General features: G+C 43.0%; 1 protein-coding gene across 4 annotated transcripts in view; it reads right to left on the reverse strand.

Moving 5' to 3' along the window:
- Positions 1-27,750, reverse strand: part of PPP2R5C (protein phosphatase 2 regulatory subunit B'gamma) — a 2,766,797-nt gene that overhangs the window by 2,635,062 nt on the left and 103,985 nt on the right. For 2 of the 4 annotated variants that reach the window (XM_044074548.1, XM_044074546.1), the window contains exon 2: positions 1,860-1,925. In XM_044074548.1, the coding sequence (XP_043930483.1) occupies positions 1,860-1,925 (66 nt within the window). Of the gene's footprint in view, positions 1-1,832; positions 1,926-27,750 lie in introns of all 4 variants that reach the window. The other 2 variants (XM_044074547.1, XM_044074545.1) reach the window with 1 other exon arrangement.

Below are 27,750 nucleotides of genomic sequence, written 5' to 3' on the forward strand. Positions count from 1 at the left end.
TGCATGACTCCTGTAAGTGTTTTGCACCCAAACAACACACACAGAGAGTGATCGCCTGTGATGGACATTTTAAAACTGCATTTGGTGCATTTTTGAAGCCCAAGGCCTAGGATTTTGAGACATTATGGAAAAAAAAACAAGTGATTTTGACAGAAAAATACAACTGACTTTCTGTTTAACACTACCTAATAATAGGTTACAGTTATCACTTTGCAAAAACAAGGGTATTTTGAAACCCTGTAAGTTTTAAGGAGGTTGACTGACCGGGAAGGCCCTAAGATGAAGGAGGCCTACCAAACTCAACCCAATCACACAACAAGTCTTTAACAAACTCCAAACACACACAAAGTGAAGCATAGCCGTTAATACAGCTTTTGTGAATAGAACAAGAAATTCCTGACAGAAAAAGTTAGTAAAATTACTACTTAGCTCAGCCAGCTCGAGACCACGTCTTCGCAGATTAGCAGCAAACGAGATCTGGGGGACTGGTAGTGGTGCATCCTGGGATATAGTAAGCTCAGCCAATAAGAGACTTCGCTCTTTGGCATAAGCGTGCCGAGTCGGAGCCGAGGGATCGGCTCCGAACCCATCAGTCAGAATGTAGGCGAGATAGGATCACATAACATCTTATGTTTTGCCAACATAAAAACTGTATTCAAATGGCATCTGCTATTCTTTATTCCTGTTCGAATAATAAGTGAATATTCATAGGGATGTCTTCACTGACGTCATGAATATTCAACTGGTATTCAGCATTTTAGCTTGAGGGGGCACTACAGCTCAGTAAATACTAATGGTAAAGAAATGGGATAGATATACTCTTTGTCCCGCAAAATCTCATTTTACCACAAAAATGTCCCAGTCTGGGCAACTAAAAAGGTGGCATGCCTAAAGTATGTTCGCCAGTTTTCAAACAACATTTAGTTTCTGAACTGCATTAAATAATGAAACTTACATTATTTTTTTTTTTTATGAGGGGCAGGGAAGATGCATATATATATATATATATATGCATATATATATATATATATATATATATATATATATATATATATATATATATATATATATATATATATATATATATATATATATGCATAAAATTTTAAAGTGAACCGTGAAGTCTACTCTGGTGCCATTACAGATCAGTATAAGATAAAAGCAAGAGTGAAAAAACAAAACGGAAATTAAATATAAACACTCTAGTAAATCAAAATACAACCAGTAAGCGCTTTCATTCACATAGAACGTCTTTAGGTCTGAAGAAGTTCTATGTGAATGAAAGCGCTTACTAGTTGTTTTTTGTTTTATTAAAGAATGTTTATATTTAATTGCCATTTTGTCGTTTTGTTTTTTTCATTTCTGGTCTTGTGACACAGTTTTTTGAGAAGCTCTAATAAAAGCAAGAGTCTTTGCAGTCCTTAAAAAAAAAAAAAAAAAAAAAAAAAAAACATTAAGAGCACCTGTTCCCTGGTTTGGAAAATGCACTAAAAAATTTCATTTTCAACTTAAACAATCCAACATATTCAAAAGAATATATATGAAAACAGTCATGAAAGACCTGCATATGCCACGATCCACAATTAATTGTGCACATTTCACCTCCAGTCTAGTCTGTGGAAAATATTCACGTAGCTGGCTCTACAACAATTTGCTACAATCCCTCTTCAAGCCCCTACTGCTCAACCCTCACTGAAATATTTTTTTCCACTTAATTATTTCATAAAGAAAGCACTGCCTACGTTTTTATTACAGAATTACACTTCTAGCTGCTGAAGATCACAATTTCTTTCAATTAAAAAAGGGGCACAGGGATAGATACTGCAACTTACATGTACATTTCCTTGACTTTGATTTACCTCATTGTCTTGATTTTCTTGACCATCTTTTCCACTTTTACTGCTCTTTCCCAATTTAGCAGGCTCCTGAAAGAAAAAAAATCAAAGTATTGAACATTCTAGAATAACTTTCTGCTTTCATGGAAATAGTTATGTGATATACAGAATACAATTTAAGTTCCAACTGTAAAGAAAAACTAGACACCATGCTAACAGCCTGTATTCTCAGACAAGTGAAATGACAGTTGTGTTTTGGTGCATTTACATCTCTCTTGTAATGGTATGCCTACTCATACTAACTGTGGACATATGGTGCACAAGGAAAATGGCTGAAGCTTTGTAGACTGGCTGGGTGTATGGTATCCATTGCAGGTTAAGCCTCAAACGCAATGCCTACTATAATCCAAATGTCTCTTGGCAAAAGTGACAAGTTACCATGAACAGTTTTTGCAAAATGTAAACAAATTTAGTTACTGCTGCTGGCCCAAAGTGTACCCAAGTTACATTTTCCAAAATAAAATATAAACATCAAGGAGGTAGAGAGTCACAACAGAGGCTGCTGCTGGAAGATGTTTCAAAATGGAAACTTTCAAAGATGCCAAGAACAAACCATCTTGACCTACTGAAAATACAAATGACTGGAAGGGCACCCACATTACTGTCAAAAATATAGGTTCATAAGAGGTTACAGCCCTTACAAGCCTAGCCATATTAGTCCCAAGTATCCCCCCATTTGTTCTTTTTTGGGTAGTTCGCAGAACGAATTTTTGAATAGAGTGGGTCTGTTATCAACTGACTACCCCTGCCCATGAGGGACGTGTGACATCCCAGGGGCCAATTTGCAGTCTCCCATCCAATTAGCAAGGTTGCGTTTGAATAGGGTTCGTGATGAGCTCTGTTTTATGTGAGCAGGGAATCTATTCCAGAGAAGCAGCAGTCTGAGAGACATATCCATCTCTCCAACATGATCTGATAATGTCGCAGACTAGGTTGAGATCCTTAGAACGAGCGATTCTTGAGCCATTTGACTTTGGGACATGTAGAATTTCCAAAGGGCAGAGTTGGAGATTGCCCTATAGGCCAGGCACAAGTCACCTCTCAGCAACCTACAATATAGAGTAAAGCGATGGGGCTTTCAGCCTGTCCACCACTGGCCATGGTTTGGAGTCCCTATATTTTCTTAATTAAAACCTCTGAGGTCTCTCCAGCTGCTGCAGGTGTCTAGTGAGGTACATGCAAAACGGTGCATTATAATAGTACAGTTCTGTACACTTACCACAAATGTAGATGTTCGAGTGTATTCCCTGCTGCAGTCATTACATTTGGGTAATCTGCTGGCAGGTTGCTCTCAGTCAGCCTGATTAGCAAAGTCTTGGGTCCTGCGTCGGTTGCTGTTCCTTCTTCCATGACGTCAGGTCATCAGGGATATAAAACATGCAGCTGACCCCATTACATCAGTTTTTCTTGCCCCAGATGTCACATGCCCCCCTAATGGGGAGTAAATTAAATTAAAAACACAAAAGTATACCTCCAACCAAAAGCAAATACACCAAAAAGCTTTTAAGCTTAGTAAAGGAAAGAAGAGACATAGCCAGAGAAAAGTAGGGAGCTGGAGTGAGGGTAACCAGGACTGCAACAGTGAATACACTCAAACATCTACATTTATGGTAAGTGTACACAACTGTACTATGTTCTTCGTGTTTCACTGTTGCAGTCATTACATTTGAGTAGATTCCCAAAGCTGTGGTTGGGAGGAGGAGTTTATACAGCATTAGGGACAGCTATAAGGCCCTGCAAGACAGCAGTGGCAAAGCCAGCTCTGGATTTAGAGAAAATTGGTAAATGATGATGCTTGGTGAAAGTATGTACAGAACTCCAGGCAGCAGCTTCTAGAATACCCCTGGTAGGAACACCTCTGAGAAAGGCTGCAGAAGTAGATGCAGCCCTGGTGGAGTGAGATCTGATCCCCTGGGGGATAGGTTTTCCATGGTGCTTACAGCAGAAATGAATGCAATGGCTTATCCATTCAGAAATTGTTTTGAAATAGCCTTCCCCTCTGGCCCTGCAGCAAATGCTACCAGCAATTGTTCAGATTTTCTTTGAGATTTAGTCCTGTCCAAGTAGAATTTACGTTGTCTGTGCACATCCAAGGAATGCAGAATCCATTCCCCTTTGTTCTGTGAATTGGGGAAGAAGTTTGGCAAATGAATGGGCTGATTAAGAGCCACACTGGAAACCACCTTGGACATGAAGGATGGATTGGTCCTGAGAGATACCCTGTCCGCATGAAAGATGATGAAAGGCTCCACTGCCATAAGGGCCTGTAATTCCGATATCCTTCTAGTGATTGCTAAAAGGAAGGTTGTTTTCCAAGAAAGAAATGTTAAATCTGCAGTAGCAGCTGGCTCGAAAGGAGGTAGAGTGAGAGTCTCCAAAACAAAGTTAAGGTCCCAGGCAGGGGTAGGAGCTCTCCTGGGTGGTTTCAAGTTCTTTGCCCCTCTGAGATGCTGCTTGAGCAGAGGATGAGAGAAGAGGGGTGGTTCTGTGTTACAGTGAGCTGAAAAAGCTGAGGCGTGGATTTTAATAGAGGAAAAAAACAGGCCCTTGTGAAGCATTTCAGTCAAGTATTGCAAAATCTGAAGTAAATTGGGCACTGCTGTGCTCATCCCTAAAGAATGGTTCCAGGCACAGAATCTTTTCCATTTGTCAGCATGATTTTCTAGTACTAGGTCTTCTCGCCTCCAAAATGACATCCATCACAGGTTTGCTGAGGGATGATAAGGATGAATTTAAGTGATTCGCCAGGTTGCAAGGTTCAATGTTGGAAGCTGAGGGTGCAGAAATTGGTTCTCCTGCTGAGACAGCAGGGAAGGGGTGTGAGGCAGGTGCCATGGAGATATTTGCGACACACTGTGCAGGAATGGGTACCAGTGTTGGCGCAGCCAGTCTGGAGCAATCAAAATCATCCTTGGTTTGTCCTGTTTAACTTTTAGCAGACCTCTGGAGAGCAGAGGCAGAGGGGGAAAGGCGTAGATTGATAGGTTTTTCCAGCTGAAGGACAGAGCATCCACTTTCCAGGCTTGTTTGTGGGGAGTCCTTGTGCAAAACTTGTCCAACTGGTAGTTCTGGGGGGAGGCAAATATAGATCTATGTCTGGGCTCCCCCATTTGCTTGTAAACATGTTGAAAATCCGTGGTTCCAGTTTCCACTTGTGTGGGTCTGAGTTTTCCTGCTTAGTCCGTCTGCCAGTGTATTCAACTTTCCTGGCAGGAATTGAGCTTGTAGGTGCACTTGGTAGCTCAAGGCTGTGTTCCACAATGCCATGGCTAGACTGCAGGAGTGGGTAGGAATGTATACCCCCCGCTTGTTTATGTACCACATAACCGTGGTATTGTCCGTCTTTACCATTAGTTGTCCTGGAAGAATGTAGTCCTTGAAGGCCATCAGAGCATTCTGTACAGCTAACATTTTTTTTTATTGATATGTAGGTGCGTTTGATTTGGGTTCCATTTGCCCTGAATGCACTTCCCTGCCAGGATGATATGTAGGTGCGTTTGATTTGGGTTCCATTTGCCCTGAATGCACTTCCCTGCCAGGTGAGCCCCCCCATGCATAGTCTGATGCATCTATAGTTATTGTTTGAGCGGCAGGGGGTAGTGTGAATGGCAGTCCCTTTGTTTGGTGGCAGGCCTCTGCCCACCATAGGAACTCCAGTCATGGAAAAGACCAATTCTTAGTAGGCCAGTGTCTACTAAATCTTGGAGGTTGCACTTGTAAGAAATCTTTTAAGTCTGCATAAATTTAGCTTTATCTTCTATGTTTTTTAGAACTTCTTCAGCCTTATTGCCAAACAGGCGGGCTTGATTTAAAGGAGCATCCAACAATTTAGCTTTAACATGATCAGGCAAAGATTGCTTCTTAAGCCAACCATGCCTTCTAAGTACAGACCCATTAACAGCAGCCCTGCAGAAGGCCTCTAAAGAATCAAAACCACATTGCAAACAGAATGCATTAAATCCTGTAAATCTTTATTTTCCACACAGCCAGGAATCAACATAAATTTCTGTTTAAGCAATCCGATAATATGCTGCTGATATTTTAACATATGAAATTGGCAGTTTAAAGCTCTGATTGTCAAGGCTGCAGAAGTATAAACCTTTTTACCCCATCTATCAAGCGCCCTGGAGTCTCTATCAGAAGGGATAGGATTTTTAGCAGTAGAAGCCTTAATGCCCTTGGGCCCCTGAGAAATGGTTTCTGGATCTGCAACAGGATTTTTGAAAAGGAACTTGTGGGACTCAGGAACCCTGTAGTATCTGTCAGGTTTACTAGGAGCCGGAAGCAGGGAATCGGGGGCCAAACTGGATTCTGAGAGCACATCATCAACAATGTCTAGTACAGGAGGTATAGCCAAAGGGCTATGCTGAGGTAGAAGAAGGAAATCCCTAAGCCTCTTTTTTTGAATCAGAAAATTTCTGACTTTCCCAGTGGAAATGCTCCCTTAAAGTATGTAAAGTTTCCCCAAAAGAAAAATCCTCAGGAAGGGAAGCAGAGGGAATGGAATCCTCTGCATCAGAATCCTCATAAGTAGGTATAGACAAATCCAGGTCATTAGAAGAAACAGAATCCTGATCAGAAGATTCATAATCAAAGCTCAGCCCTAGGCCTTCTTGTGTGTGTGTGTGTGTGTGTGTGGGGGGGGGGGGGGGTTGACTACCCCTGATTACGATAATTAGATCTTCAGCCATTTTGATCATTTGTTTTTTAGGCATAGGGGCCTGAACATGTGGCCTGGCCGTCGTTTTTTTAGACATAGATCGAGATTTAGGCCTTAGTAATGAAGGCGGTGTAGATATAATATGCAAGTCTGTAGGCCTGAAAACACCCTCAGAAGCCGGTACCCTGCACAGCGGCTCTGGACCCATCCAAGGTAGAGACATCCGTGAGTTCCATAGGTGAAGCATCTCGCTGCATCCCGGACTCCGAATGGGTCTCAGTAGAGGCCTGCGAATCAGAAGTAGCAGGTATCAGGGGCTGCGAAAGTGCCTCACTGAGTATCGGCGAACTGGTGACTAGCTTAGGAGAAGCATCATTGGCAGTTTTGGACCTCGGCGGCCTGTCTCTATCGTTGTGTTTTTTTCTGAATCCCGGTAGTTGGATGGCGAACTGATGGCATATCTGAATAATTAAACAGAGAACCAAAATATTTAGAGGCAAAAATGTGCCAACGATGGCTAGTGCACTGATTAAATAAAGCACAAAACCGACAGCAAGGTACGTTGTAGTCAGGGCCTAGGCAAGGAATACAGTACGAATGAAAATCTTTACGAGGTACTTGCTTTCCATAAGTAATGCAATTATTAACTTTTACTGACATCGGTAAGGAGCAAGAAAAGGTTTCCCCAATGAGGTACTTGGCTTTTTAAGTTGAAAAGTTTGGTTCGGAAACTCGAAAACAAAAATTACAGGAGTCTGCCAACTGGCACTTGCGAACTGCTTCTGCTTCGGGCACCGCATGGCAAGAAAGACTGATGTAATGGGGTCGGCTGCATGTTTTATACCCCTGACGACCTGATGTCATGGAAGAAGGGAGAGCAACCGACGCAGGACCCAAGACTTTGTTAATCAGGCCAACTGAGGGCAACCTGCCAGCAGATTACCCAAATGTAATGACTGCAACAGTGAAACACGAAGAACATCTATTAGTGGTCTGAAGAAGGTAGAGTACAGTGGAGTTACAATGTCCCTTAGCCTGGATGCTATGCCCTTGCTTATGAGGTGCACTGCATAGATGGCTTTTCTTACCACTGTGGAAACTTGGTGGTCAATGTTCAGATCGTTACCAACCTGTGTTCCTAAGTCTCGCACCACTGGGTTGGAACTCAGGGGGATGCTGTCAATATTGTAATTTGTAGGGAATTCCATTTTGTCAAAGGGAATAACAATGCATTTTTTTTGTATTTAGTTTTTGGTGCTTTGGCACCAATCGTTTGTTTGTGTTACCCCTTCTTAATATGCTGACATCATTGGGGGACTCAATGATTGCTCCTAGTTTGAAACCCTCAGCGAACTTGGTGAGCCAGAGGCCATCTACTTTAGCCCGGACTTCTGAGAAGTAGCTGCCAAATAGTAAGGGGCCCAGCATAGACCCCTGTGGTACTCCACTGGTGACATGTCTAGTGGAGGAGGTGGATTCACCAATTTTGAGAGTGCGTTCTGTCAGTGAGCCAAATAGCTACCCATCTAGTAATGCAAGGGTTAATCCCCATCTAGGACAGTTTCTTAATGATGCCAGAGAGGGGAATTGTGTCAAAAGCCTTGGCAAGGTCAGGATAAGCTGCTTAAAGAAGTCTACCAGGTTTAATAAGCATGATCTACCCTTAAAGCCAAACGGGGTTGGGTCCACATTTGGAGGTCGCCTATGTCCTTGTTGGGAAGGTCCATGATAATAATTCTTCCATGGCCTTGCAGATGAGGCTGATTAGACCTATGGGTCTATAGTTCCCAGGGTCAGTTGATTGCCCAATCCCCCCTTGTGCAGGGGATTTCTGCTGCTGTTCTCCATTCTGCAGGAACAAAGCCAGTTCTCAAACTATGATTAAAGAGAATGCCAAGTGGGTCTGCTAGGTCTTGTTTCAGATTTAGTAAACAACCTGGAATATTACCTGGTCCCACTGAGGCAGTGTTTTTGGCCTTGGCAAGCACAGAAATAACATGTTCTCTAGAGATACTGGTGTCAAGTATGCTTTAGGATATGGTAGTTGAGGACAAGGGTGAAGTTTATGCTGAATCTGTAGGGGTGAAGTTTATGCCGAATCTGTCAGCTAGTGGTTGGCAATATTTTCTGGTGTAGTATGAGTGACCCCATCTACAACCAATTTGGCACATAGATTTTCCTGTTTAGGCTTATGAGGTAACTTTTCTTCTGCAAAGTGATAGTCCTGTTGCTTTTGGACAATAGTTTCTTCCTCGTTATAAAATTCGTTTATACTTGAAATCCACCATGGTGGCTTGCTTTTATGGGAAGACTTAGTTTTGATCTGGTCATGTACATGTACAACAGAGTTTATGCAGTCACTTAAGTGTTTGTACAGGGTATCTGCATAAACTTCAGCATAGTGATCACTGGTGTATGTGATTGTGGGTGGCATGAAGTTTTTTATACCAATCACTTAGTACGCTGTAGTTACCTTTGGTGAAGTTTTTTTTTTTTATAATTTTTGTTCCTGTGAGGGTGTCGGTTCCAGTTGTTACTTCAAACAAGACAGACTTGTGGTCTAACATAGCCAGGGAAGGCATTACATATGGGGAAGTTCAGTGAACCCCCCCAATGTTGACGAGTACTATGTCCAGAACATCAGAGCCCCTAGTGGGGGTGCAGACTATCTGCTCCAGAGCATTTGTGTTTAAGTCTAGAAACCTCTGGATGAGCGTGTTTTTACTTGTGTATATCCCCCAGTCTATGGAAGGATAGTTGAAATTTCCAATGACTGAGGCACTGGGTTGCATGGCAAGGGATTCCAGTAAATCAAGGTAGGCAATGTGCTTATTCTGGTTCATGGTGGGGGATCTATAGCTAGCAATGATGTGGTATGGTACTTTCCCAATAGTTAATTTAACATGGAGTAGTTCAAGAGAGTCATGCTGTCTAGCCACTCTCGAAGTGTATTTGGTTTTAATGAAGATGTAAACACCTCCATCTTTGGTTCCTTCATACTCATTTTGAGGTCTAAACGTGTGGAAGGCATGGCAGCCTTGCACAGCCAGGGTGCTCTCAACAGCCTTGAACCATGCCTCGATAACGGCAAAGAAGTCGGCATACTCCAAAGTGAGGAGTGTTTCCAGGGAGTGCAGTTTCATGTTTAAATTCCTAGCATTATGCAGCACAAGTACAGTTTTGTACCTACCATAAATGTAGATGTTCGAGGATCCACATTGCTGCAGTCCTAACTATTGGGTAGTCCGCTGTCCAGTCGGCCCGAATACCAAAGTATATGGCTGACGTCGGTCAAGACGCATTAGACTGACGTCAGTACGTCAGGGTACTAATGCGCATGACCGACGCCATATCCTCAGTCTTTTCTTGCCCCAGATGTCAGAAGACCCTAAAAAGACAAGGCCAAAACCAAAAACTCCCAACATACCTGCACCAAAAATATGTACAATATATACAAAATTACCAGAATATAACCTCACCTACACAACCACCCCTAAACACAGAGGGGAAGGAGGGAGGGTAAATTGCACTGCAGCAATGTGGATCCTCGAACATCTACATTTATGGTAGGTACAAAACTGTACTATGTTCTTCATTCCACATTGCTGCAGTCCTAACTATTGGGTAGAATCCCAAAGCAGAGGTAAGGGAGGCTGGCAAATCGTAAGGAAGCAGGAGCTGACAACATGCCTTGCAAAATAGCTGTGGCAAAACCAGCCCTAGACTTAGAGTAGAGAGGAAGGTGATAATGCTTAGAGAAAGTATGCACTGAACTCCAAGTAGCTGCCTCCAAAATATCCTTAGTTGCCACCCCCCTCAGAAATGCTGTTGAAGTGGCAGTAGCCCTAGTGGAATGAGGCCTAATCCCAGCTGGAATCTCCTTGCCATGATGGGAATAACAAAATGCAATGCAAAACCCAATCCACCTAGAAATAGTTTGTTTTGACACAGGCTTGCCCTGCGAACTCAAAGCAAAAGAAACAAACAACTGCTGAGACTGCCTAAAATCCTTAGTCCTGCTTAAATAATAACGCAATTGCCTGTGTACATCTAAAGTGTGCAAAATCTTTTCCCCTTTATTTTGGGGATCTGCATAAAAAGTAGGCAAATGAATAGTTTGGTTTAAAGCCACACTAGAAACCACCTTAGGCATAAAGGAAGGATTAGTACGTAATGATACCCTATCCTTATGAAAAATCAAAAAAGGCTCAACCGCCATAAGGGCCTGCAACTCAGAAACCCTTCTTGCAGAAGTAATGGCCAACAAAAAAGCAGTCTTCCATGACAAGTATTTCAATTCAGCAGTAGCCGCAGGCTCAAAAGGTTGTAGAGAAAGTTTCTCCAACACAAAATTGAGATCCCAAGCAGGAGTAGGAGCTCTACGTGGGGGTCTTATATTCTTTGCCCCCCTAAGAAATTGCTTGAACAAAGGATGTGAAAACAATGGTGGGTCACAATCATAGTGAGCTGAAATTGCTGCAGCATGAATCTTAATGGAAGAGAAAGACAAACCTTTGTCCAATAACTCAGTAAGATATTGAAGAGCCACACTCAAATTAGGCTCAGAAATCTCCAAATTCTTTGCTGCAGTCCAAAATAAAAATCTCTTCCATTTTTCTGCGTACACTTTCCTTGTACTAGGTCTTCTGGCTTCCATAATCACATTTAAAACTTGTTGAGGAAGTTGAGACCTGCTGTGTTTCAAAACAGAATATGCCAGGCTGTCAGATGAAGAGAGTGAAGCTTGACATTGAGCAGGTGACCGTCCGTCTGAGACAACAGGTGTGGAATCAAGGGTAAAGGCCATGGAGGCTTCCTTACCAGACTCCTCAGTAATGGGTACCAGTGCTGCCGAGGCCAATCTGGAGCTATTAAAATCATCCTTGGCTTGTCTTGTCTGACCTTTAGAAGCACCTTTGGGAGAAGAGGCAGAGGTGGAAAAGCATACACATGAAGATTTTTCCAACTGAAAGAAAGAGCATCCACTTTCCAAGCTGTGTGATGAAACCTCTTTGTGCAAAACTTTGGCAGCTGGTGGTTTAGTGGAGAAGCGAACAGATCTATGTCTGGAGTTCCCCATGACACTGTCAATTTTGAAATACATGAAGATCCAGTTTCCACTCGTGGGGATCCATGATTTGTCTGCTTAACACATCTGCTAAGGAGTTCTGTGCTCCCGGCAGAAACCTTGCCTGAAGAGTTAGTTGCAAGCTGAGCGCAGTCTCCCATAAAATCATTGCTTGCCTGCACAATGGGTAAGAATGTGTTCCCCCTTGTTTGTTGATGTACCACATGACAGTTGTGTTGTCTGTTAGAATCAACACCTGCCCTGGAAGAAGTAACTCCTTGAAAGCCATTAATGCAAACTGGACTGCTAACATCTCTTTCATGTTGATATGTAGATGCTGTAGTCTGGCATGCCACTTGTCTTGTATCCACTTTCCATGTAGATGAGCTCCCCAAGCAATGTCTGAGGCATCTGTCGTTAGAATCTGACTCGCCTCTGGCCGGGTCACAGAGAGTCCCTTGTTTAGGTGACATTCCTGAGCCCACCACAAAAATTCCTTTTGAATGCAAGGTATTATTTGAATGACAGTGTCCAAATCCTGGCAGTGCTGTGTCCATACATTTTTGAGATACCATTGCAGCTTCCTCATATGCAGTTTGGCATTGGGAAGCACCAGAATACAAGATGCCATGAACCCTAAGGCTTGAAGGACTGTCCTTGCAGTCAGCCCGGACTGAAGAGATAGTTGATGGAAGTAACTGGAAAGATTCTTTTGTTTGTCCGGGGTTAAAAGGCCATCTGGGCTGCTGTATTCAGTCTCACACCCAGAAAGCACATGTCTTGAGAGGGTACTAGACTGGACTTTATTTCGTTCACAGAATACCCTAGGCATCTTAGCACTGCTATCACATATTCCAAATGCTGTAGAAGGTCTTCCTTTTCTTGAGCCAGAATCAGGCAGTCGCCCAAGTAAGGATAGATTTGAATTCCTTTTAGCCTGAAGTAAGCTAACACTGGAGCCAGAACCTTTGTGAATACTCTGGGCAGTAGATAAGCCAAAGGGCAATGCAGAGAACTGATAATGAGAATTTCCAGCTCGAAACGCAGATATTTCCTGCAACTTAGTCTTATAGGCACATGAAGGTAAGCTTCCTGGAGATCTAAAGTTACCATCCAGTGATCTTTGCCCAGCAGAGGTAAAAGCTGTTGTAACGTCAACATTTTGAACTTGGGAATGTCCAGATAAGTGTTGAGGATAGATAAATCCAAAATTGGTCTCCACGTGTTCCCCTTCTTCGGTACTAGGAACAGGCGAGAATAAAATCCTAGGCCCCTTTCTGGCACAGGAACTGGCTGAATGGCCCCTATTTGGAGCAACAGAGCAATTTGCTTGTGAGCCTCTGTTCTTTGTAGAGGAGGAATGTCTGGCATGCCTTTGAAAGGAGGCAAGGTATGGAAATAAAACCTGTAACCGTGGTGAATGATATCCAGAACCCATCTGTCTTGGGTAATTAAATCCCAATTTTCTTTGAAAAGAGACAGCCTTCCTCCCAAAGGTGCTGCCAGGCGAGAATGTACTGGCAGCTGAAAAGGCAGGTCATTGGGTCTGTTTACGAAAGGACTGACCCCTGCCCTCACCAGAAGTCTGAGCAGGTGAACTCCCTGTTCTAGGCCTAAAAGAACCTTGAGCTCTGCCCCTACCACGTCTAGACCTATCCCTAGACTGGGAATCATAAGCAGGATATGTCCATCCCTTAGTAGGCCAATTTCTACTAAACTTCGGAGGCTGCACCTGCAAAAAATCCTTAACAGTTTGCATAGACTTAGCCTTGTCCTCCATTTTCTTTAAAACTGCTTCCACAGGCGAACCAAACAACACATCAGACTGTAAAGGAGCATCCAAAATCCTTGTCTTAACATGCTCAGCTAAATTCTGATCCCTCAACCAGGCGTGCCTACGAAGAACAGAACCAGTGGCAGCCACCCTCGAGGAGGCCTGCACAGCATCAAAACCACACTGCAAGGAATGCTTACCCACCTGTTCAGACACATGAACTAAATCCTGCAACTCTTTACACTCAATACCTTCAGCCAGAGCATCCACCTTAGACTTCAATTGTGAAAGGAGATAATTCTGATATTTTAACATATGAAACTGACAATTCAACGCCCTCATGGCTAAAGTGGAAGAAGTATACACTTTCTTTCCCCATCTATCCAAAGCCCTTGCCTCTATCAGGAGGAACAGGATTTTTAACAACAGAAGCCTTCACACCTTTAGGCCCCTGAGAGACAGTTTCCGGTCTGCCCTAGGACTCTTAAAAAGATACTTATGGGCTTCAGGCACCCTATAGTACCTATCCGGTTTAACTGGGGCAGGAGGCAAAGAATCAGGATTCAGGGAAGCCTCTGCAAAAACATCTTCTACCACATTCAGAACAGGAGGTATAGCTAAAGGCCTATGCTGGGGTAAAAACAAGAATTCTCTAAGCCTCTTCCTGGAATCAGAGAAATCTTGACCTTCCCATTTAAAATGCTCCCTCATGGAATGCAGAGTCTCTGAAAATGAAAAATCCTCAGGAGGCAAAGCTGAAGGAGTAGAATCATCCACATCAGAATCAGAATAAGGGGATACTCCTGCAAGTCTTCAGTCAAGACTCAGAAGCCTCCGAACATTGCTCAAAACTCTCAAACTCAGGTTCCACCCTAGGCCTCTTATCAGGAGGGGGCATAGAACCTCTAATCATAGTAATCAAACCCTCTGCCATTTTTAGCATATGCTTCTTAGGCAAAGACCCTGAAACACTCGGAGAAACCCCCACTGAAGCTAAACTAGGCCTGCCTCTTAAAGAAGCCTTGGAAACAGAAGGGGAGGCCCTAACCACCTTAGGAAGAGAGGGAAGAACAGCCACCTGAGAAGCCCCTTCAGCCTGGCCTACTTCCTGAGAGGACACATCCTGTAACAGTAAAGTTTCTCCCTGAGACTCCAAAGAAACTCCTGGCAGAACCTCCGCTCCACTGAGTTTTCTAAAGAACCGACGTCCGGGACTGTCGGTTCTTCCACTCTAGGCTTTGCTGCTTTGTCCTTGCGCTTTTGGTCGAAGCAGGCGTCGGAGCATCCGACGGCATTTTATAATTACAACGCTTCCCAAACACTAACCTGGCACAGTCTAACCTTCTCTTAATAGTGCGTTTGTTAAATCTAGCACAAGAGCGCATCCAACAACGTCGTGCTCAGGCCCTAAACAAGGTATACACAAAGTATGGTAATCCCTATGAGGTATCTGTTTCCCACAAGAAATACAGTTATTCACTTTTTCTGACATCCGGTTAAATACTGAGGCAAGAAAACCAAAATATTCCCCAACGGGGTACTTCGCCAACTTTGATTCGGTCTGAAACTCTGACTTCAGAAACTTTCAGAACGCCAACCTGCACTCGCAAAACTGCTTCTGCATCGGACCATGCGGCAAAAAAGACTGAGGATATGGCGTCGGTCATGCGCATTAGTACCCTGACGTACTGACGTCAAGTCTAATGCGCCTTGACCGACGTCAGCCATATACTTTGGTATTCGGGCCGACTGGACAGCGGACTACCCAATAGTTAGGACTGCAGCAATGTGGAATGAAGAACATCCCTGATTTTGTCTCTATTAGATTTTGTTACATTGGAAAACTTGCTGTTTTGACATTGTCTAAAAAAGGCACTATGGAGGAGGCAAGGGCCTTTGCCACTATCCAAAAACCTAGGGAGGACTGGTGCAGATCATCTCTAGCAAATAAGTGAGGTCTGTCTACCATATCCTCCCAGGCTGACAGATACTGGATCCCCCTGAACTGACACCAGAAGCTGGGCCAATTGTTGAAGTCAGTCATTTTTTGTTATATTTTAGCATTATCCTGCGTGAGGGTAGAATATTGTTTAGGGCTAGGGACATGCCTGGCTGGGACACAATCATGGAGTTCCATCACGTCTCTCTTCATATAGTCTAGAGAGCTACATCCCAAGAAATTCACTCTAACAGACTATGACAGAGTCATAACTGTATTTGCTGAATGACCTGAGTGCATGTATGATTTGACAGATCCTGGCATCTGACAGGCAGTTGACTGTGACCTTCTCCTCATCCAGTATGGTGAGAGGGACATCTGTGTGTCTCACTATGGAGTTGCCTATGACCAAGATATTTGATGCATTTTGGCTTAGGAGCTTACTTGTTGAGAGACAGATCTGTGTGCTGATATGTGGAGTGGTTTATTTAGCCTTCGTGGTGAGTGTGGATGGTGTGCAATTGGGAGGTCTCAGTTTTTTTGGTTGGCTTTTAGACAGTACCTTTGTGTATGTAGGTTTGTGTGTCATGACCTTATTTTGCATGAGACATGAGGTTTGCGTGAAAGATGAAGAGGTGAAGCATGTGTGCTGACAACCTGTTTGATGTCTAGAGTTTTGTTTTTGCGTGAGAAAATTTGACTCCAATTCTACATCTCTCACACAGGGTGTTAAGTTTGCTTTAGGAGTAAATGGTTCCCAGTGTGATACCCCTGCACTGGCTCAGTAATCAAGGAGCCTCAATCCTCACCACTGGCAACAGCTAGGGGACGTACACACTGGGAGGATGACAAGTACACACACACACACACACACACAATAAAAGTGCAGTTTCCCTTAACAGCACAGAGAGATCACAGTCAGTTTGAGGCTGGTTTCTCCCTCTTTCTTCAGATCCCCAACAAGACTCGCCAATGGCACAACTATAGGGTTAAAATCTCAGCTGAGGGTCCAAGCCAAGACCTCCAGCACCCTCTCTGTCCAACCAGTGCTTTGTGTCCCTGTCCAAGTAGCTGACACACACACTTTGAGATTTTATTTATATACAAACACTATGCCCTTCTGCCAAGACTATAAGATAGTTTCCACTGCCACCAACCCCTACTTATCAGCTACTATAAGGCCCTTACAAAGGGTGTGCAATGTTACTATTAATCCAAATGGTAGTCTGACCAAGAGCAAGTCTATTTAGGAGTGGCCTGTACAGTGTCACCAAATACATATGCAAGTACTTAAAGCTTAAATGAGTCTCATCAGCCACAAAGTTTGGTTGAAATATATTTAATAATAAATAATGAAAGAACAAGACAATACTCAGTCAATCAACACAGCAACTTCAGAGTTCAAAATCACAGGAAGTATTTAAAGCAACATTGCAGGACAGTCGCAAATAAATACTGAAAACATCTGAACTAATCTTTACTATATTCCTATCAGAATCTAAAAAGAGTTAATATGCCCTAGATCTTACTTACAGCAAGGCAAGTGCGAATGATGCTGCTGAGTGGATGTTCTTGCTAGGTCCAAGGCAAAATACAAAATGCCTAGTCTCTCTCTGAGAGAGTTCTTAAATCTATATCAAATATTACTGCTTGATTAGCTTGGATGACATCACTTTTTGTCACCTAACAGGAACTAACAGAATTTAACATCTCTGTGTTAAAAATACATCTCTCTCAGATGTCTGCTCAGAACCTGAAAGTCGTAAAACAAGAAAACATTTTTACATTTTAAACCTAGTAATTACTTCTTTTTCAAGACAATACAAAAACATCTAGCTCTAGACATTGTCTGCTACACTGAAACAAAGAGAGAACGTTTATAGCACAATCGTAAGGCAATCTAATTTCAACTTATTTTCTGTTCTAAGTCAGCAAGGCATGCTGTGGATACATTTTAGCTCAGTACATAACATACAGTTCTGTATAAATCATATCAATATTCACAAATGACACAGAATTATTTACAAAATTCCAGATAGCTGGGCTAGCAACATTTCCCTATATCACAGTCAGTACACATGAAGCAACTGCTACATTTCCTCAAGATGCCCACATCATTCGAGCTGGCAAGAGAAATGATGGGAAACTGCCTGTCCATTGTGGCAGGATTTTTCTGAATGTGGTATTTGGGAAGGAAGTGGGCTAGCTGGACTTGGTCATAAACAGCAAATATCAGCTAAGGAATCAAGTGTGGCAGGGACCACAAGAAAAAAAAAAGGATTCTTTCTATACCTCATACTCAGACAAATGCTAAAATGTGTCAATTTATCCTAGCAAGTCTTTCCAGTAATGGGCTTCTGGGATAAAAATGGAATATACATTACTCTTCCTGACAATGATGCAATACAAAGGCGTAATTACTTTTATATTGCAGATTAGTGGAACAGCAAGCCATGGGAGGGGGGGGGGAGGTCCCAGAGTAAGACTTAACTGAGGGATGGCACAACAGATTTTAATTTATTTACAGAATACAGTTTCGCTAGCAGATTAGATAAGAGTGGGTCAGATCTAATGGGACCAGTAAGAAGCTGCAAGAATGACTCAAATTCTGGGAAGCTTCACCTTCAAACAGGATCATCATCAAAATGAATGGTGGGGATATAAGAGAGTCATTACTACAGCTTTTTACTGGTCCTATTAGATGTAAGAAGCTGTACGAATACCAAATTCTGGGAAGCTTCACCTTCTAACAGATCATTATCAGAATGAACGGGGGGATATAAGAGAGAGTCCAATTTGCCAGCTATGGGCTGGAGCATCCCTCACAGAAAAACAAAGTAAAAAGCACTTAAATTTACCAACCCCAAAAAGTAAAAATTTCTCCACAGAAAAACAATGTTTTTCAGGTTACTTTACATAACTTTTAAACTGACATGGCTAAAAAGAGGCTGTTCCCATTTAAAAGTATGATGCAGTCTTATGACAGTCCACTAAAAAAAAGAAGTTATGTACTCACCATAACGTTCCATGTTTGTAGTCCATCTCGCCCTTCATTCTTACATATGGGTTCGGAGCCGATCCTCGGCTCCGACTCAGCCGATTACAAAGCTCGAAATTGCCTCATGACAATGAAGGTATCCCATAATGCACTAGTAAGAATCCCCAGATCTCATTTGCTGCTGTCTATACAAGTGATATAAAGTAAAGTATTTGCACAAGGAAAAACAAAGATGAAAGGTCTCCAACCCTAAGGAAGATGGATACTATCTTGTCACCAGATCCTCCAAGGATACATGGAAAGGGGTAGGTGGGTGGGTTTGTAAGAATGAAGGGCGAGATGGACTACAAACATGGAACGTTATGGTGAGTACATAACTTCTTTATGTTCTGTAGTCCTATCTCGCCTTCATTCTTACATATTGGACAGCGTCCCTAGCACCTTTTCCTCGGGTGGCTCATGGAAATATACTCCTAAGAACTGTGGAACCAAATGAGGCTCTACCACTGAAGGCAAAGTCCAATTTGTAATGAGTAATAAAGGTATGAGGGGTAGCCCAAGTTGCTGCTGCACATATAATGTCCATTGGAATTCTGGCTTGAAAAGCGGCAGATGTAGATATAGATCTTGTGGAAAGTGATTTCATTTTGAATGGGAGTTCTTTGCCATTAGAAGAATAAATAAAAGATATGCAATTTGACATCCAGTTTGATAACGTTATCTTGCAGGATGGCATTCCTTTTCTCATCTCCAAAAAAGATACAAATAATTGGTCTGATCTCCTAAACCCTTTGGTTCTATGTAGACAGACCCTTAACTGTCTGTGTACATAAAGTTGATGAAACTTATATTCCGCTTTGTTTGTATGATTTGGAAAGAAGACTGGCAGTTCAATAGTTTGATTAATGTTGGATTGTGAACAAATCCTGGGGACGAAGGGAAGGGTTAGTACAAAGGGAAACTCTGCCTCTATAAAATATCAAGTAAGGAGGATTGACAGAGTGCTTGCAGCTCTGACACTCTTCTGGCGGACGTAATGGCTACCAGAAAAATGGTCTTCCATGAAAGGAATTTTAAATCACATGTATGTGAAGGTTCAAAAGGCAGTGAGGTAAGTTTTGAAGAACAAAATTTTGATCCCAGGGAGATATAGGTTCTTGAAAAGGAGATCTTAGTAGGATTGTGTAGATCATTTTTAAAAGGCACTATCTGTGAGCCATAAGATTAGGTTCATGTTGTCCCAAATGAAAATTGGAGATAGCTCCTAATTAAACTTTGATTGTAGCAGCAGCTGATCCCTGATGAAAAAGTTAGGTTAGAAACACTAAGGGAATGGAGGCTGTGTATGGATCTATGTTCTTAGCTTGTGCCCACAGGGAAAATCTTTTCTATTTGCTAGCATACAATTTTCTCATAGAAGGTTTATGAGAAGATGTCAGGATGTGTGTAACCGCAGGGGGAAAATCATGAAGCCTGACTAGGGATCAAAGTGCAGTAGCCACACTGCCAAGTTGAGAGTGTGGAGACAGGGATGGAACGTGTCTGATATACATGTGTCAGAAGGTCTGGTACTGGGTCCAGAGATCATGTATCGCCCAGAAGGTGAGGCCAGAGAAAGGGGAATCAAATCTGATGAGGCCAGTAAGGAGTGATGAGAATCATTCTGCTTCCCAAAGTCTTTGCTTTCTGTATCACTTTCGATATTAGCGGAAAGGGAGGAAAAGCGTAAAGAAGTCCCGAGGGCCAATTGTGGACGAGTGCTTATCTTGGTGTCTCCCCCAGAGGGGGGATAAGGGTGAAGTAGCTGCTGCATTTGGGGTTCATTGGGGTGGCAAACAGATCGCAGCAAGGCTGTCCCCATTTACGGAAAATATGTTCCTCGATTCTGATTCAGAGACCACTCGTGAGGCATCAAGATTGCCCTGCTGAGCTTGTCGGCTATCACACTGGTTCTCCCTGGGATATGCGTTGCAACTAGAAAGCGATGGAAAGATATCGCCCAATGCCAAACACGTAGAGCCTCTCCACATAGGGGGTAGGATCTGGTTCCCCCTTGTTTGTTTATATACCACACCACTTGACATGTCTGATTGGATTGTTATTGTCCCTAGAGGAAGAAAGCTGTGAAGTGCTTGCAATGCTAGTAGCACTGCTCTCATATCTAGAACACTGATATGCAAGTGAGTCTTGTGTTCTTGCCATGTGCCTTGGACTGTTCTTCCTAGATAATGACCCCACACCCTATCTGGGAGGCATCCGTGGTCACAGTAACAACGGGTTGGTGAGGAATGAATGGTCCCCCCTACTGTTAGATGACTGGACTGGATCCACCAATGAAGGTCCTTTTTGCAAGATTCAATTAAAATGGGGTGAGACAGAGGCAGTTGCTTAAGAGACCACTGGAAAACAGAGTAGCCATTGTAGAATTCTCATATGTAGTCTGGCTAACGGAAAAAGAAGTTATGTACCTACCATAACGCTCCATGTTAGTTGTCTTCATCTCGCCTTCCTTCTTGCTGTTTCTGGCTAGCGAAAAAGAAGTTATGTACCTACCATAACATTCCATGTTAGTTGTCTATCTTGCCTTCGTTCTTGCAGTTTGAGACAGCGTCCCTAGCACCTAATATCCTGGGTGGCTCATTGGAACATACTCTTCAGAACAGTGGAACCAAAGTCAGCTCTGCTCCGGGAGACCATATCCACCTTGTAATGAAAGATAAAGGTATGCGGGTTTGCCCACATGGCAGCTGCACAGATTGAATCTATGGGCAACCTAGACTGAAAAGCTATGGAGGTGGTAGAATGACCTTTTGGTTTAGCTGGTAACTCTATTCCGTAACTGGTAAATAAAGGTAATAGTAGTAGATGACCATCTGGATAAGGTCACCTTGGAAACTGGGAGGCCTTGTTTGTTGAAGGCATAAGAGAGAAATAATTGGTCTGACTTTCTTAGTTCTTTAGTTCTATGAAGGTAAAAACGCAATTGTCTGTGAACATCCAGTTGGTGGAGCTTGTATTCTGCATTGTTGCTGTGATTGGGAAAGAACACTGGGAGATCTATGGATCGATTTAAATTGTTCTCTGAGCAGACTTTAGGAAGAAAGGATGGACTGATCCTCAGAGAAACTCTGTCCTTGTGAAACACCAGGTAAGGAGGATGAATACACAGTGCTTGAAGTTGTGAGAGACGCCTAGCTGAAATTGTAGCAACCAGAAAAAGTGTCTTCCAAGACAGAAACTTAAGGGAACATGATGCTGCCGGTTCAAAAGGAGGCAAAATTAAGGATGTTAAGACTAAATTAAGATCCCAAGGAGGAGGGGGATCTCTCACTAGAGGTCTAAGAAGAGATGTTCCTCTCAAAAAAGCCTTACAGAGCTTATGAGACATGTTAGAATTCAACAATCAGATATGAAAATTTGAAATGGCCGCTAACTGTACTCTAACAGTAGTGGAAGCGGCACCGGAATGAAAAAGTTGTGCTAGAAATTCAAGAATTTCATGGACTGGGGCTGAGAAAGGATCCACATTTCTAGACTCTGCCCAGTAAGAAAACCGTTTCCATTTACTAGCATACGTTTTTCTCGTAGTAGACTTATGTGAGGAAACAATAATATCACGGACTGTTGGGGAGATACCGGGAAGCCAAGCGTTGGAAGTGGAGTAACCAAGCTGTAAGCTGGAGTGTTTGGAGAGACTGATGCAACCCACCTGATTGATGAATCAGAAGATCTGGAATCGGGTCCAGAATCCTGGGCTGATCGACAAGGTAGGGGTGCAGGAACGGAAAAGTACAGTTGTGTACCTACCATAAATGTAGATGTTAGAGTGTATTCACTGTTGCAGTCATTACACTTGGGTTATCCTGCTGGCAGGCTACCCACAGTCGGCCTGAATTCCAAAGTCTTGGTCTGGCGTCGGTTGCTGTCGTCTTTTCCCTGATGTCAGTGCGCCAGGGGTATAAAAGATGCAACAGACACCATTTTCTTCAGTTTTTCTTGCCCCAGATGTCAGGTGCCCCCCAAAAGGGTAGGCTAAAAAACTTTGCTTAAAAAAGCATGCACTAAAATAAACAATACCTTCATCCACAAGCAAATACACCACATAGATTGTATAGGATAGAGAAGTCACAGCAAAGAAAGGGGGATGGTGGGTAACCTGGACTGCAACAGTGAATACACTCTAACATCTACATTTATGGTAGGTACACAATTGTACCATGTTCATTGTGTTTCACTGTTGCAGTCATTCCACATGGGTTGAATCCCTAAGCTGAGGTTGGGCGGCTGGGTCTAAATAGAATTAGGAGTGGCTATAAGGCCCTGCAAGACTGCAGTGTCAAAGCCTGCTCTGGATTTAGACAAAAGAGGCAAGTGATAGTGCTTAGTAAAAGTGTGCACTGAAGTCCAAGTTGCAGCCTCCAAAATATCCTTGGTTGGTATTCCTCTGAGGAAGGCTGCTGATGTGGCCGCTGCCCTGGTAGAATGTGGTCTAATGCCCTTGGGCACAGATTTACCATGTTGTGAGTAGCAGAAATGAATGCAGTGTCCTATCCATTTTGAAATAGTCTGCTTTGAGATAGCCTTTCCTTGTGATCTTGCAGCATATGCCACTAAAAGTTGCTCAGTCTTTCTGAAAGCTTTAGTTTTGTCCAAGTAGAATCGCAGCTGTCTGTGTATGTCCAAAGAATGCAGAAGTCTCTCCCTTTATTCTGCGGGTTTGGGTAAAAAGTAGGCAAATTAATGGTTGGGTTGAGAGCCACACTGGACACTACTTTAGGCATAAATGTTGGGTTTGTCCTCAGAGAAACCCTGTCCGTATGGAAGATAATAAAAGGTTCCACAGCCAATAATGCCTGTAACTCTGAGACTTGTCTTGCTGAAGTTATTGCTAGGAGCAGAGCTGTTTTCCATGATAAGAATTTTATCTCAGCTGTATTGGCTGGCTCAAAAAGACGCAGTGTGAGTTTTTCCAAGACAAAATTGAGGTCCCATGCAGGTATTGGTGCTCTCCTTGGAGGTCTTATGTTTTTGGCCCCCCTGAGGAACTGCCTAAGAAATGGAAATGAAAAAAATAGGTGTGACTGCATTGTAATGAGCTGAAATGGCAGAGGCATGGATCTTAATTGATGAGAAGGATAGGTCTTTGTCCAGCATCTCAGTTAGGTATTGTAAAATCTGAGGAATATTTGGAACAAGCGTGTCAATTCCTTGTGACTGGTTCCAAGCACAGAATCTATTCCATTTTTCTGCATAAGATTTTCTGGTGCTGGGCCTCCTGGCCTACAAAATAACATCCATAACCGTTTTAGAGAGAGGTGTATTCTGAATGGTTACAGTATCCGCCATGCAACTATATTTAGAGTTCTGAGTTGGCTGTGCAGGATCTGACTGTTTTGTTGGGTCAGTAAATGAGGAATTTGAGGCAATGTCCAGGCTGGGCCTTGGGACAAGCTCCTTAGGATTGGGTACCAGTGTTGGCATGGCCAATCCGGGGCAATCAGCATAATTTGTGGCTTCTATTGTCTGACCTTTAGGAGTACCTTGGGGAGGAGAGGCAGTGGAGGGAAGGCATATACTGTAAGGTTATTCCAGCTGAATGACAGAGCATCCACTTTCCATACTTGTTTGTGATAAGTCCTTGTACAGAACCTCTGAAGTTGGCAGTTGTGAGGGGAGGCAAAAAGATCTATGTCTGGGCGTCCCAATTTCCTTGTTATGCTGAAGATTTGTGGATCAGTGTCCACTCGGGAGGGTCCATGAGGTTTCTGCTTAGTTCGTCTGCCAGAGCATTTGTTTTTCCTGGCAGGAAAGACCCACTGCCTACTTACCCTAATGTATATCCCTTTTCCTTCATAAGAGTATCCCTGCCTCTCTTTCATAACAATAACTATTCTACTTCCTCTATGAAAATAATCTAATCCTTAAACTCAACCTATACTATCCCTGATACCTTTCCTATATTTCCTTCATCTCTGTTCACATTTATTATCATTTCATTTAATATGTTTTTATAAAGAGGATTGTGCTAAGCACATCACACAGTAACTGATTTTCTATATTTCACGTGTGTAAAGAGTACTCTTATGAACATCACATAGCCTGTTACTTTTAAAAAGTAATCTCAAAAAAAAAAATGTTCCTGTTTCCATTACATCTGCATTTACTTTTATTGTTACACTTTATTAATCGATGTACTAATAATTTGGAGCTTTTCTCCCCGGGCCTCTACTGAAAATGGACATATATCCAGCTAGACTAGCCCGGTCAACAAATGTAAAATAAAATAAATAAAATAAAATTTTGCTTGCAGGTGTACTTGGTAAGTCAATGCTGTGTTCCACAAAATCATGGCTTGTCTGCAGAGGGGGTAGGAATGTGTGCCCCCCCTGCTTGTTTATTTACCACATGACTGTGGTGTTGTCGGTCTTTATCAGCAGCTGTCCTGGATGAAGTAGGTCCTTGAAGGCTGTCAGGGCATTTTGTACAGCTAGCATCTCTTTTTGATTGATGTGTAGATGTCTTTGGCTTGGGGGCCATGTGACCTGAATACATTTTCCTGCCATGTGGGACCCCCAGGCATAATTTGATGCATCTGTTGTTAGTGTTTGCCTGGCTGTGGGTAAAGTGAATGGCTGTCCCTTGTTGTGGTGACAGGCCTGTGCCCACCATCAAAACTCCTGTTGCAGGCAGGAAATGAGTGAAATTAATGACTCCAGGCTGTAGCAATGTTGAGTCCAAACACTTTTTAGGTACCATTGTAGTGTCCTCATATGCAGTCTTGCATATGGAATTAGCAGAATGCAGGAGGCCATGTAGGCCAGAGCCTGTAGAATTTTTCTTGCAGATAACTGGGTCTTTGTTGCCATGCTTTCGAAGTAAGAAGTCAGATGCCTTTGTTTGCCTGGCGTGAGATAAGCCATCTGGGCAGCTGTATTTAAGCTTTCACCCAGGAATATTATCTCTTGATTTCTTTTTGTTTACTGTGTACAATAGGCAAACTAGTAATCTTTTCACAAATGCCAGATGCCTTAGAAGAATGTCTTTGGTCTCTGCTTGAATAAGGCAGTTGTCCAAGTAGGGATATATCTGAATTCCTCGTTGTCTGCAAAATGCAATTACTGGTGTCAGACATTTTGTGAAGACCCTGGGCACAGTAGATAAGCCAAAGGGTAGTGCAGAGAATTGGTAGTGCATTGAACCAGCTATGAATCTGAGGTATCTTCTGCAAGATTGTCCGATTGGGACATGCAGGTATGCCTCTTTGAGGTCCAAAGTTACCAGCCAAGCCTTTTTGCCCAGCATGGGCAGAAGCTGCTGCAGAGTCAACATTTTGAATTTCAGAACGTCCAGAAAAGTATTTAGAATACACAGGTCCAGAATCTGTCTCCATGCTTTGTCCTTTCTTGGTACTAAGAAAAGTCTTGAGTAAAATCCTTGTCCCTGCTCTTGTTGTGGCACTGGCTGAATTGCCTTCATGTCCATGAGAGATGAAACTTGGTTTTGTGCCTCTGCCCATTGATTGTGTGGCAGGTCTGGCATACCTTTTGCTTTTGGAAGGGTGTGAAAGTGGCACCTGTAGCCCTGAGAGTCTATATTTAAGACCCATTTGTCCCGGGTAATTATGTGCCAATTTTGTGAAAAAAGTGCTAGCTTTCCCCCTAAGGGTGCTGCCAAAAAAAAAATGTTTGGCATTGGCAGGGGGAAGTCATTAGGACTGTTTCCTATATGGCGGTGATTTGTCTTCTCTGCTTTTGGAGGTAGAAGCACCCCACTGTTTGGGCCTGTATGAGCCCTGGGGCTGTTGTCTGCCTCTAGGGCGTCTGTATCTGCCTCTTTGTGGCCTGTCTGACACGGTAAAGGACAATTCTTAGAAGGCCAGTTCCTGCTAAATCTGGGTGGCTGCACCTGTAAGAAATCCTTCACTGTCTGCATAGATTTAGCTTTATCCTCCATTTTCTTCAACACCTCTTCTGCCTTAACACCAAACAAAGTATCATGCTGTAATGGAGCATCCAATAATTTTGCTTTAACATGATCAGGTAGAGTCTGTTCCTTTAACCAAGCATGCCTTCTAATGACAGAACCTGTTACAACGGCCCTACTAGAGGCCTCCAGTGAATCATAAAGTACAGTTTTGTACCTACCATAAATGTAGATGTTTGAGTGCTAATACAGCTGCAGTCATAACAGATGGGTTCTCCTGCCGTCAGGCGGGTCCTCGGTCGGCCGAATTCCAAAGTCTAGGTCTGGCGTTGATTGTCGTCGCTTCTTCCCTGACGTCAGTGCGACGGGGGTATAAAGGAACCAGCCGACGCCATTTTCTTCAGTTTTTCTTGCCCCAGATGTCAGGTGCCCCCAGAAGGAAGGCAATACATAAATTTGTGTAATAATGCAGTGCAATATAATCAAAATACAGTAGTTGCAAGCAAATATATCATAAATGAATACCCCAATCAGGTTGTATGAGGATGTGTTAGTCTATAGGCCTGTCCCAAGAGGGGAAGGAGGGAGGGAAACCTGGACTGCAGCTGTATTAGCACTCTAACATCTACATTTATGGTAGGTACAAAACTGTACTATGTTCATCGTGCATACAGCTGCAGTCATAACAGGTGGGCAGAATCCCAAAGCTAAGAAAGGGGTGGTAGGCACTAGGTGGAACTAGGAGGAGCCAAAATGCCCTGCAAGACTGCAGTGGCAAAGCCTGCTCTAGATTTGGAGTATAATGGTAGGTTGTAGTGCTTGGAGAAGGTATGCACAGAACTCCAAGTGGCTGCTTCCAAAATATCCTTGGTAGGAACTCCTCTGAGGAAAGCTGCAGAGGTGGCTGTGGCCCTGGTGGAATTAGTTCTAATGCCTGTAGGTACAGTTTTGCCATGAAAGGAATAGCAAAAGCGTATGCAGTGGGCTATCCATTTTGAGATTGTCTGTTTGGAAATTGGCTTTCCTTGAGCTCCTACAGCACAGGACACAAAGAGCTGTTCTGATTTTCTGAAAGGCTTTGTTCTGTCCAAATAATGCAGTTGTCTGTGGATGTCCAAGGAATGTAGTAATCTCTCCCCTTTGTTTTGAGGATTAGGATAAAAAGTAGGTAAATGTATGGCCTGATTTAAAGCTACCCTGGATACCACTTTAGGCATAAAGGACGGGTTGGTTCGTAAGGAAACTGTCCTGATGGAAGATGATACAGCCATGAGAGCCTGTAGTTCTGAAACTCTACGAGCTGAGGTGATAAGCCAGAAGGAAAGCTGTTTTCCAGGACAAATATTGCAAATCTGATGAGGCAGCTGGCTCAAAGGGAGGCAAGGTCAGTTTTTCCAGAATGAAATTAAGATCCCAAGCAGGTATTGGTTGTTTCCTTGGAGGTCTTAGATTCTTAGCCCCTCTGAGGAACTGTCTTAAGAGAGGGTGAGAGA

Source organism: Protopterus annectens, chromosome 6.part0, assembly GCF_019279795.1.
Source record: "Protopterus annectens isolate FY-2018-M chromosome 6.part0, PAN1.0, whole genome shotgun sequence".
Classification (NCBI taxonomy): Eukaryota; Metazoa; Chordata; order Ceratodontiformes; family Protopteridae; genus Protopterus; species Protopterus annectens.